The sequence below is a fragment of the Chroicocephalus ridibundus genome, chromosome 9, assembly GCF_963924245.1.
Source record: "Chroicocephalus ridibundus chromosome 9, bChrRid1.1, whole genome shotgun sequence".
Lineage (NCBI taxonomy): Eukaryota > Metazoa > Chordata > Aves > Charadriiformes > Laridae > Chroicocephalus > Chroicocephalus ridibundus.
In genome coordinates, this window is record NC_086292.1 from 22,044,617 (window position 1) to 22,056,401 (window position 11,785).

The 11,785-nt window shown below is 52.0% G+C and overlaps 1 protein-coding gene across 1 annotated transcript in view; it reads left to right on the top strand.

The window, feature by feature from the left end:
- Positions 1–11,093, top strand: part of GPC3 (glypican 3) — a 172,180-nt gene extending 161,087 nt beyond the window's left edge. The window contains exon 8 of the mRNA XM_063346166.1: positions 10,003–11,093. Coding sequence (XP_063202236.1) covers positions 10,003–10,178 — 176 coding nt within the window. The 3' untranslated portion in view covers positions 10,179–11,093. The remainder of the gene's footprint in view (positions 1–10,002) is intronic.
- Positions 11,094–11,785: the final 692 nt, after the last annotated feature.

An 11,785-nucleotide genomic window follows, 5' to 3' on the forward strand; every position in this document is an offset into this window, starting at 1 on the left:
GAACATTAGCTCCCAAAATCAAGGCTTCCCTGAGGTGCCTCATGTGATAGCAGAGTGATCAGAATCATAGAATGATTTTGTTTGGGTTGGAAAAGACCTTTAAGATCATCAGGTCCAACTGTTAAGTTGGACTTAACCATGTCCCTCAGCACCACATCTACACGTCTTTTAAATCCCTCCAGGGATGGCGACTCAACCACTTCCCTGGGCAGCCTGTTCCAGCGCTTGACAACCCTTTCAGTGAAGAAATGTTTCCTAATACCCATCCTAAACCTCCCCTGGTGCAACTTGAGGCCATTTCCTCTTGTCCCATGGCCGGTTCCTTGGGAGAAGAGCCCGACCCCCCCTGGCTTCCCCCTCCTTTCAGGGAGTTGCAGGGAGCGAGAAGGTCTCCCCTCAGCCCCCTTTTCTCCAGACTGAACACCCCCAGTTCCCTCAGACGCTCCTCACAGGACTTGTGCTCCAGACCCCTCACCAGCTCCGTTGCCCTTCTCTGGACACGCTCCAGCCCCTCAGTATCTCTCTTGTCATGAGGGGCCCAAAATTGAACACAGTATTGAAGGTGAGGCCTCACCAGTGCCTAGTACAGGGGGACCATCACTGCCCCAGCCCTGCTGGCCACACTGTTCCTGACACAGGCCAGGATGTTGTTGGCCTTCTTGGCCACCTGGGCACACTGCTGGCTCATATTCAGACGGCTGTCAACCAACACCCCCAGGTCCTTTTCCTGAAAGCTCTTACCACTTGCCCCAGGCAATCAATCCAGCCTGTCCAGATCCCTCTTCAGAGCCTTCCTACCCTCCAGCAGATCGACACTCCCACCCAACTTGTTGTCTGCAGACTTGCTGAGGGTGCACTCAATCACTTCATCCAGGTCATTGATAAAGATATGAAACAAAACATTCCCCCAGTACCGAGCTGAACACAGCACTTGCGACCAGCCACCAACTGGAGTTAACTCCATTGACCACAACTTTTCGGGCTTGGCCATCCCGCCAGTTTTTCAGCCTGCGAAGGGTGTGCCCGTCCAAGCAGTGATCGGCTTCTCTGGGAGAATGCAGTGGGAAATGGTGTCAAAGGCTTTACCAAAGTCTAGGTAGACAACAACCACAGCCGTTCCCTCATCAACTAAGCGGGTCACCTTGTCATAGAAGGAGATCAGGTTAGTCAAGCAGGACCTGCCTTTCATGAACCCATGCTGACTGGGCCTGATCACCTGCTTGTCCTGTAGATGCCACATGATGGCCCTTGAGAGGATCTGCTCCGTAACCTTCCCAGGCACCGAGGTCAGACTGACAGGCCTGTAGTTCCCTGGGTCCTCCTTCCAGCCCTTCTTGTAGATGGGCATCACGTTTGCTAGCCTCCAGTTGACTGGGACCTCCCTGGTTAGCCAGGACTGCTGACAAAAGGGAGGAAGAATGTCAGGCACCAGGATAGGTTAGGGGTGGACCTACTGGAAAGCAGCTCTGAAGGATCTGGGGGTCTGGGTAGACAGTAAATTATCCATGAACAAGCAATGTGCCCTTGTGGCCAAGAAGGCCAACGGAATTCTGGGCTGCATAGGGAAGAGTGTGGGCAGCAGGTCAAGGGAGGTCATTCTCCCCCTCTACTCTGCCTTGGTGAGGCCACAACTGGAATACTGTGTCCAGTTCTGGGCTCCCCAGTCCAAGACAGACAGGGAACTACTGGAGAGAGTCCAGCGTAGGGCAACAAAGATGACCGAGGCATTGGAGCATCTCCCTTACGAGGAAAGGCTGAGGCAGCTGGGACTCTTTAGCCTGGAGAACAGAAGGCTGAGGGGAGACCTTAGTAACATTTACAAGTATCTAAAGGGTGGGTTTAAGGAGGATGGAGCCAGACTCTTTTCAGTGGTTCTCAGTAACAGGACGAGGAGTAATGGGCACAAGCTGGAACATAGGAAGTTCTGATCAAATACGAGGAAAAACTTCTTTACGGTGAGGGTGACAGAGCACTGGAACAGGCTGCCCAGGGAGGTTGTGGAGTCCTTTCTCTGGAGACTTTCAAGACCCACCTGGATGCAGCCCTGAGTGATGTGCTCTGGGCAATCCTGCTTTAGCAGGGGAGTTGGACTAGATGATCTCTAGAGGTCCCTTCCAGCTCTGAAATTCTGTGAGTCCATGAAATGATGGCAAGTGGCTTGATGAGCACTCCCAACAGCTCCCTCAGTACCCTCGGGTAGATCCCATCTGGCCCCATAGACTTGTGTGTGTCTAAGTGGTGTAGCAGGTCCCTCACCATTTCCCCTTGGATTACGGGGGCTTCGGTTTGTTCCCCATCCCTGTCTTCCAGCTCAGGGGGCTGGGTACCTGGAGAACAGCTGGTCTTACTATTAAAGACTGAAGCAAAGAAAGCATTAAGTACCCCAGCCTTTTCCTCATGCCTGGTCACTATGTTTCCCCCTGCATCCAATAGAGGATGGAGATTCTCCTTAGCCCTCCTTTTGTCGCTAATGTATTTATAGAAGCATTTTTTATTGTCTTTTATAGCTGTAGCCAGATTAAGTTCTAGTTGAGCTTTGGCCCTTCTAATTTGCTCCCTGCGTAACCTCACAACGTCCTTGTAGTCCTCCTGAATGGCCTGCGCCTTCTTCCAAATGTCGTAAACTCTCTTTTTTCCCCTGAGTTCCAGCCAAAGTTCTCTGTTCAGTCAGGCCAGTCTTCTTCCCCGCCAGCTCATCTTTTGGCACGTGGGGATGGCCAGCTCCTGCACCTTCAGGATTTCCTTCTTGAAGAATGTCCAGCCTTCCTGGACTCCTTTGCCCTTCAGGACTGCCTCCCAGAGGACTCTGTCAACCTGTGTCTTACGCAGGGATCGCTTTGTGGGTTTAGACTTTGAAGGTCTCCGAAGTGGGAGAGGTTGCCTCCACGTCTGGGTGGGCTAAGGTACGTGGGGGATCTGCAGGGGCATTGCTTGACCCAGTCCTGTATTGCTGCCTCATACATCACTTCATTTCTATTCATACTCTTCTGTTTCCAGCTTTTGCTCTTTTTCTTTCTTGACTCCTGCCTTTGTAGATGCTTTTGCCTGTCCATGTTTAGCTCCCTATTTTTCAGTCCTAAGTTCCTTTAGATAGCAGCTCTTTTTCTGGATGGTACAGCTGGATATCAGACCAGGGCGTGCTGCTTCATCAACAAAGTACAAGGACTCCGGCACTTCCAATTAATAATGCTAATGAGATTTGTTAATTTTTAATAGATTACATGAGCGCGTTTTGCTAAACACGTTTTTGTGGCTCCGCTCTGCGCGTACAGTTCAGAAACTCTTTCACTTGCTGCCAAAGGGAAAATGATTAATGCAATTGCAGACGCCAGATTCTCTTCGGGGCAAATCTAGAGCACACCAAGGAGCAAAGAAGAATTTAATGAGTATGTTTTCAAAGTAAACATAGGCCCAGGTCATAAATGATAGCCTTTCCTCGCCACCAGCCTCTGGGCAAGGCGGGGTGGAGGAGCAGTCGCTTGAATTGAGGTTATGGTGCATGTGTTGCGTTTTTGGGGGTGTTTTGTCCCTTTGCCCCATTGAAAGCTTGAGGACATCCGTGGATGAGACTTTTGTGGTAATGCTGGAGGTTGGGGAGACAGGGTGTGTGTACTGGCTGCCTTGCAGAGCTCATGGCCAATTGCCCCGTGTACCCTGAGCAGCACCTGATTGCACCCCTGGTATGGGGCTGAGCTGAAGCTTCTTCATATCTCTGTGCTGGATGACCAAATCAACCTGGCGGCCACCCTCCGGGTTGCTTCAGTCCCGGGTGAATTTCCCCCAAATTGGTGCTGGTTTTGTGGCGGTGCCTGCGGTTTTTGGGTCGCTCACGAATGCAGGCTGCAGGCCATCAGCGGCACGCCGGCAGCCGGGATGTGTCGAAAAGCAAGTGGGGGAAAAGTCTGGGTTTGCAAATCAGCAATCCCAAACCTGATTCCCTTGGGTTTCTGCCCAGGAAGTTGGTTTTACCGCTCGCTGCTGAGCCGTGCCAGGCTCCCTCGGCCGCATTGCCGACGGCAGCGGGACGGTGTTGAGCTGGATTTTTTCTTCTTTTTTTTTTTCCAAATCTGTATTGCCAAGAGCCGCACCCCCTAAATTGCTGCGGAGGAGGTGGAAAAGCAGAGGCACAAGACCATGCACATGCTGCGCATCCATCTTGGTGATCTTGCAGCCGTGCCAACACAAGCATCATGGCCAGTCCCGGCTCAGCACTTTAATTACGCGCCGGCGCGGCCGCACCTATGGCTGGGCTGTTGCAGCTCGTTGTGCAAGAAGACAACTGGCAAACCTGTTGGTGCTCCAGGATTTTAGTGGTAATAAGCCAGAGGGCAAAACATCCCTGGTGAGATGAAACCGTGCTTGGCTAGGCATTTGGAAGAGTTTAAGGTGCTTTGGAGAAGCAGAGGGTTGGGGATCCCGGCTGTCTCCACGCTGTCATAGCCCTGTGTGCCGTGTAACTCCATGGACGGGCTCAGACGTTGTCTTTGTGGAGCAGAGATGTGTTTGTAGTATGAGCTGTTTGCGTGAGAAAGGCAGGTGACTGGAGACTGAGGCGAGCAGAGCTTTTGGTGTTCCAACAGGAAGAGTTTGGGATTAAAATCGACAAAAATGAAATGAAATCTAGCTTTCAGGTGCAAACACCTGTGAGAGTGAAGTGGTCGGAGGTGTAGAGAAGGAGAGAGTTGGCAGCCAGGGTCAGGCAGTCTGGTCTGTGGGATCACAGGCTCTTATGCTTCACCTTGTAATGAGTCAACAGCTTGGGCTTGACTCAAACATCTTGCCCTTTAAGAAATCTAGTCTTGCTTTGGGGTCTGGCAATTTGTTCCTCACGCTGATGAGGCTTGCTGCTTAAAAAAATTAAACAAAGCAATCCACCCCAGAGACTGTAATTCTCATTGGCGATGGTAGCGTGCGCTTTCCTAGACAAATCCTGAAGGATGTGCACAGGCAGATGTTCACAACTGACCACGAGAGCTGCAGGAGCTTGCCAAGCTGCCCTGCTCGTCTCGGACATTTCTCCTCGATGTGTTTTGCGCTTTATTGGAAACACATGGTCATGATCCATTCCCTAGTCCCTTCACACCACCAAGCTCCTTCCATCATTTGCAAACGAGGGCCATCACCACGTCCCCGCGAGTGCTTTGGCCCACTCGGCAGCCTCCTTCCCTGAACACGCTGCGTTGGTTTTGCCTGGGGGGGGGATCCCCGTCGCACCCGTTGCCACTGCCACCAGTGGAGCTATCAAGTGACACCGCCGGGCGGTTGTCATGCGTGGCCATCCGTTACGACTCTGTTACTATATTAGGTCCATCGCTGGAGCCATCTGCCGGGGCAGGCTTGGCAGGCGGGCAGCACGGATGCCTGCCTGCAAGACGACATTCCCTGGCTCCGAGCTCTGACAGCAGCCGAGCTGGCCTGCAGGAGCCGGGCACCGTCCTCTTGGAGGTCATTTGCCAGAGTGGCATTTGCTAGCAGCGCTTTGCTTTAGGCTGTGGTGTCCTTTTAGGGGTGAAAAGGGGTGTTTCGGGAGGCAGGGGTGGATTTGGCACAGGACTGCCTGCTGTAGCGCTGCCTGCGTGCCAGTACTCATCCTCCCGGCTTCTTCTGCGCCAGCTGCCGTGGGACGACTTATACCAACTCAAACCCAATCTCCTCCTGCTTCGCCTGCCTTTTGTAGCCGGCTCCAAAGCTAGCGTGGTTCAGCAAGGAGAGCTTTTTAACCCTTCCTGCCCGATAATCCCGCACAGAGTCTGTACGCCTAATTCTCCTCCCAATCCACGGAAAAATACCGCCGGCTTCATTTCGCGGGTGGGGAACGCGCGTGCTGTAGGGCTGGCGGCAGGTTTTGTCACCCACGCTGCGAGACCACGGCTGCTTTTGCCGTCCTGGGAGGGCACAGCGCAGCAGCTTTGTGTTAGAGGGGCTTTTCTTACAAAAGATGCTTCCGGAGGCACCGGCTTGTGTTGGGCTGGAGACCTTTCGCCAGCTGCGTAAGGGCTCTGGGAAACGGCACGGCACGCTCGGCTTGCATGCAGGGAAAAAAAAAAAAAAAAAGCAGAGCTAATGATTGACTATTATTTTAAGGGGATTATCTAATCCGCAGCCCAGAGGACAAGAGGGGCCAAAATGAGTGAAGATTGAACCCGTGATTAGCGCAGATTTTTGGTAATACCCTCTGGATTCTAACTGATTATAAACAGAAACAGATTTTCCCAGTTTGCGCACACACACCCCCCTCACCCCCCTCTCCCCCCCCAAAAAAAAGCCTTTGCAGGCCAAAGTGGGGAAAAAAAAAAAAAGCCAAAGCTTTGTAGTAGAAACTGTGGCAAATTAAGTGGGTGATCAGAGCTGGGGCAGGGGAGATGTTTAATGCAGAAGATGGCTGGGGGCAGGCAGGCCGGCAGAGGAGCAGCTTCTCTTGGGTTATTTTGCAGCATAAAGGCAGAGTTTTGGGTGGAAGTGCCTGAAACAGCATATGTGGGAGGTTAGTGTCTGCCACCCCACCACCCATCCTGCAGCTCCATCCCTGGTGCCGGGGCTCCGTCTCTCCCGGCGGCTCGGGGAGGAGGAGGTGCAGGGATGCGGCAGTGGCCTGGACTCATGGGGGATCCTAACAAAGGCTGGAAACCATAACGGAGCACCCTCAGGAAGTACCTGGTTAGGAACACTTGCTAATTTGGGTTCCTGGATTTGAAATATGATGATGATTATTACATATTTTTAACGTTGTTATTGCCCGGACCTGGCTGACAGCTGCCTCAGGTCTGTTAGAAGCTAATACTTTTTATTTTCCTTCCCTCCTATGTACCAAAGGTCAGGAGAAGTTAAGTGAAAGGGATTTGCAAGAGTTACGGGCCCATTATTAATACAAAATAAAAGATGTATGGCTAAATCCATCAAGCCTAAAATTACAATTGGGCACGAATAAGCCCAGAGAAGGAAACAATGGAAGGAACAGCAAAAACAAACAGCACACCCAAGCACTAAACTTCTGAAGCAGTTGAACAAGGTTAGGAAAATAGCTCTCCGATCCCTGAAGACAAGAGGGTTTCTGTTCTCTTCTCTTAAATTTGGTCAAAGGGGATGAATGAGAGAATCACCATTCTCATTTGGGTGAAATGCCGTGATTTAAAAATTGTCCTTACTCCAGTTCAGGTGAAATCCCAGAATTTGAAGATTTCTCGTGTAAAAGAATATGTCTGAAATGATCATTTTGATACACTTTGGCTGAATGTATCCAATGCGATTCAGCTGCGGCATTGCGCACCATGCGGGAACTCACGTTTCATAAATTACAGTGAGATTTTAAATGGGAACATAAAAAACCCTTCGTGCTGTTAAGAACCTTGCTGAAACATTCTTTTGTTTCAAATTTCTCTTCTAAACTGAAGGCAAGAGTAGTTACTCAATTCCCATGGTTTTTCTTAGTTTTGCTGGATGTCCCATAAGAGAATATTCTACCCCAAAAGCTCTGCCCACCAGCTGCAGATCTCTGGCCTGGGAGCACGTGGGTGCCTGATAGTACAGTGACCCCGTGGGGCATCTTTTAGGGTTTAGGAGCCTTTGGAGTGTGTGGAAACACCTTCCAAAACGCACCAGGGCAGGTCACCTGGAGTACTGTGTCCAGCTCTGGAGCCCTCAGCACAAGAAGGACATGGACCTGTTGGAGCGGGGCCAGAGGAGGCCACGGAGATGATCCGAGGGCTGGAGCCCCTCTGCTGTGAGGACAGGCTGAGAGAGGTGGGGGGGTTCAGCCTGGAGAAGAGAAGGCTCCGGGGAGACCTTCGAGCCCCTTCCAGTCCCTGAAGGGGGCCTACAGGAAGGATGGGGAGGGGCTGTTGGCAAGGGCATGTAGCGATAGGACGAGGGGCAATGGTTTTAAACTAGAGCAGGGTGGGTTTAGATGAGACATGAGGAAGAAGTTCTTTCCACTGAGGGTGGTGATCCCCTGGCCCAGGTTGCCCAGAGAGGTGGTGGAGGCCCCATCCCTGGAGACATTCAAGGCCAGGCTGGATGAGGCTCTGAGCAACCTGATCTAGTTGAAGATGTCCCTGCTGACTGCAGGGGGGTTGGACTAGATGGCCTTTAGAGGTCCCTTCCAACCCAACACATTCTATGATCATTGCCCTGATGGGACATTGTACCAGCTGAGGAGTCTTGTGTAAAACAACCAACTGCAAAATAACCTGCTGTGATTTTCTTAACATAAAATCCCTTCCCTTATTCTGCAGAAAATAAGCTTGGGAAAATAAGGCGGTGCAGCCAGGCTGCTCCCAAACTGCTCCAGAGCCCGAGCATCCCTTGTGCCAGAGAGACTTTTTGTTCCTGTGCTTGGAAGGCAGCACAGGATGGGTAGAGGTGGCCTCCGGGCGCATCCCTTTCAGGGTGGCACCTTTTCCTGCTCTGCCCAGGGGTCTGCAGCTCCGGAGGACAGCAGCATGTCTGCACTATTAAGAGGAAAAGCAGGAAAACTGTGGAGAAGAGGAATCCCAGCATTTGTGGCTATCTCCTGGAGAAGTCAGAGTTTACCAGGCGGGTTTTGGTTGCACTGCGCTGTTTGTGCGGGAGGATATCTGCTCCCTTTCAGCCATTTCTGACCCTCTTTGATGGCCTGGGCTGACTCACTTGTCGCACTAACATGGTTATGCTTTTGTTTTGTAGTGTTTGGGTATTTTTGATTAAGAAATACTGCCTGTTTGCTTTGGCAGTGGTGCTCGTCGGATTGATGCGGCGTTTTTTTAGCTGGAGTGTTTATTCAGCCTCTTGGATTCTTTCTCAGGGGTGGGGTGGGATGATCCAAACCCATCAGTATGCTGGTGATCCACGAGGACTTGTGAAAGGCTTGAGCCAGGGTCTCTTCTGATGGAAACCACCGGCTTCCTCCACTTCCAAAGGCCAGGCTTAACTGACTCCCATCCAGGCAAGAAACCTGGGCCCCAGAAGGAGATGGCAGCAGCACGAGATGGGGAGCGAGGAACCCGCTGCCTGAAGTCAAGCACTGGTGCACCCTCTCAGTCCAAATGCTCAGCGGGTACCAATGCTCCGGGTAGATCTGGCTGATGGCATCGTAAAACACCTTAGGCTTTTTGTTCTTGGCCCTGAGAATTGCTGCTTTCTTGCCTTTCCACGTTGTCTGTTTGGACTTTTTTATTCCTCCCTGTCTCAGGGAGACGAGGGCAACTGTGACTTACTGCTCAGCACGTCCCTTGCAGCCAGTGATGGATTGTCACAAGCTTTTCTCCATTAATATCATGCTCCTCTGCCGGGACTATCAAAACTTTTATCCTAGGCATTGTCTTGGGTTGCAGCTCCCATGTGCTTCATCTCAAAGTCCCCATGTTGCAACACCAGCACGCCCGGGGTGCGTGATCCCTTCACATTCCTCGCTCTCCAGCGCTTTGATGAGGTGGACAGGGGATGGGATGGATATGTTGAAAATGCTGTAAGGAGCATATTTTGCACATACTTACGTAAGACTACGGAAATGCAGAAACGCCGAGCGCTCCTCAGGTCCTCCAACCCGGAGGTATTTGGTGAGCAAGGCCTTGTGGTGCCTCGGGGTTTGGGAGGACTTCTTTGCGCTCGCCTGGATTTCCTCACTCCTGCACGCAGCCTCGCGGTGTCTGGCGAGCGGACACAGTTTGCATTGCTAAACGCCCACTCCAAAGCTCAGCTGATGTTCTTTGGGAGTAGGTCTCCAGCAAGCCAGATCCCCTTCTCTCTTTTGTTTTCTTACTGGGGCACCTTACAGTTGTGATTTTTTTGGTCTTTCTTTGCTCTGGGACTGGGGCGGGATGCGGGACTGACAAGACATTTGCTAAGCTCTTCTTGCCCATCCACCCCTGCTGGGATGCCCTCAACCATGCACGGACCCAGCTGTCCCCGACTGCCAGCACGGGCTGCCCCGGGGGCCCTGGTGCTTGGTGGGGGCTGGACGTGCCACGTGTCGGGATGTCGGCACACATCACTTCTTATGAACCACCTCTCTCCTTCTGCTTTCAGAGCTGGCGTACGACCTGGATATGGATGATGCCTCTGCAAACAAGCAGCTTCTGAATCAGCAAAGCAAAGACGGCGCCGCGGTCCCCAGCAGTGACCCCGGGAGCGCAGCCCCCCGCCTTGGCCCTGCCGTCACCGTCGCCCTGGTCCTGCCGCTGCTGCTGGGCCACCAGCCCTGAGCGGTGCCGGTGGCATCGCTCGGTGTCTCTCCATGCCTTTTTTTGAATGAGGAAGACATTCGGAACCTCTCCTGAAATATATACACATTTCCAAAGACAGGGCAAATGACTGGAGTCGGTTTTATAAAAGAGTACGGTATCTTCACACGGCCTCACCCCCTAAAAAAGCCTTTTTTCATGGTAAACTAGTAAATACGTAACAGCCCTTTTTAAAGATAATCCTGTTTCATATAAGAAGGTTGATATTAAATTGTGTTCCTTGCAGTTTTTGAAGACTGAGGTCTCCATTGCTGTTAAGCTGAAGACCATATTTCACCTTGAGTTGCTCGAATATGCATGGGGTACAGAGCACCTACGATTTATAAAATACTCTCAGCAAATATCAGAACCCTGATCCTAGATGACTTAATACAGCTTTTGTCTGCAGTTCAAGCAGGTTTTGTACTTACTTCAAATTCAAGGCTCACCCTAGGAGTCTGGCCAGGCACATCATACGGAGGGTGTGTGAAGACAGAAGAGAGAAGCTCCGCCATAAGGCGGGAGGAAAGACGCTGTGCGAGAGGAGTTGTGGTGCGCCAGGATTGTCGTGGAGATGTGCTGCCGCGGGCACAAAGCACACTTACATTGTGGCAAGTTGCAGGTGATTTTGCTGCTCGCCTCCCAGCCAGGTCCTGTGAAGCCCTTCGGTGCAAGCGTCTGGTCCCCTCCGGCATCCCCGTGGCCCATGCAATGCTCTGGTTTTATTCTTCAGAAGTGAAGCACCTCCTTTCCCACGGGAAATCTGCAAACGCGGCTCCAGCCAAAGGACAGACAGCGTGGATGTACATGCCGTGTTTTACAGGGATGAATAACGGGCGTTCAACACATTGTGCTATGAGAGAGAAAAGAAAAGGATTTGCAGGAGCCTGAGGCAGATGAAACTCTTACTCACGTGTTTCTTTGCATGTTACTTTACTTAAGCTATCTCTAAAATAAAGGTCGGTTGTTCTATAAACGGTGCACTGGAAGTAGCCTCCCGTGTGTGCGAGGCGATGCTCTGCCTTGTGCCAGGAGTGGGCAGCCTGGAAAGGCCATCGGTGCCCGGCGCGGGGGCGCCAGGGGAAGGCTTGGCTTAGTCTGATTAAACAGACGGGCCGGGGCCAGGCAGTGTTTGGTTTGGTTCCTGGCCAAAATGGTTACATATTGCTGTTTAAGACACTGCCTTTATTAGAGCGATTATGTCCGCAGTATCTTAAGCCGCAGTGTGCGCACGTACGCGTGCACGCACACGTGCAAATGCATGCTTTAAATACTCATGTGCCTCGGACCTTTTTAAAAGCAGCTTTATGCGTGGGAGAAAGTAGATAAATCCGAACCGTGCGATCAGATGGTTTGGAGAGCAGAATCTGTGCCCGGTCTCCGTGGTGGGGCTCATCTGGCTGACCCTGATTTGGGGCGTTGGGACTGCGTGAGGGGTGTCAGGAGCTGTGGCAGGGGGAGAGCTGGCTGCTCGCTCCGCTCCTCTGTGCTAAGCCCTGGCGTGACCCACTGGTTAATGGTCGGAGCGCTTAACCTCTGGGTTTTCAGCCCCCTCGTGTCCCATCTGCATCGTGGTGAGCGCCAGGGAC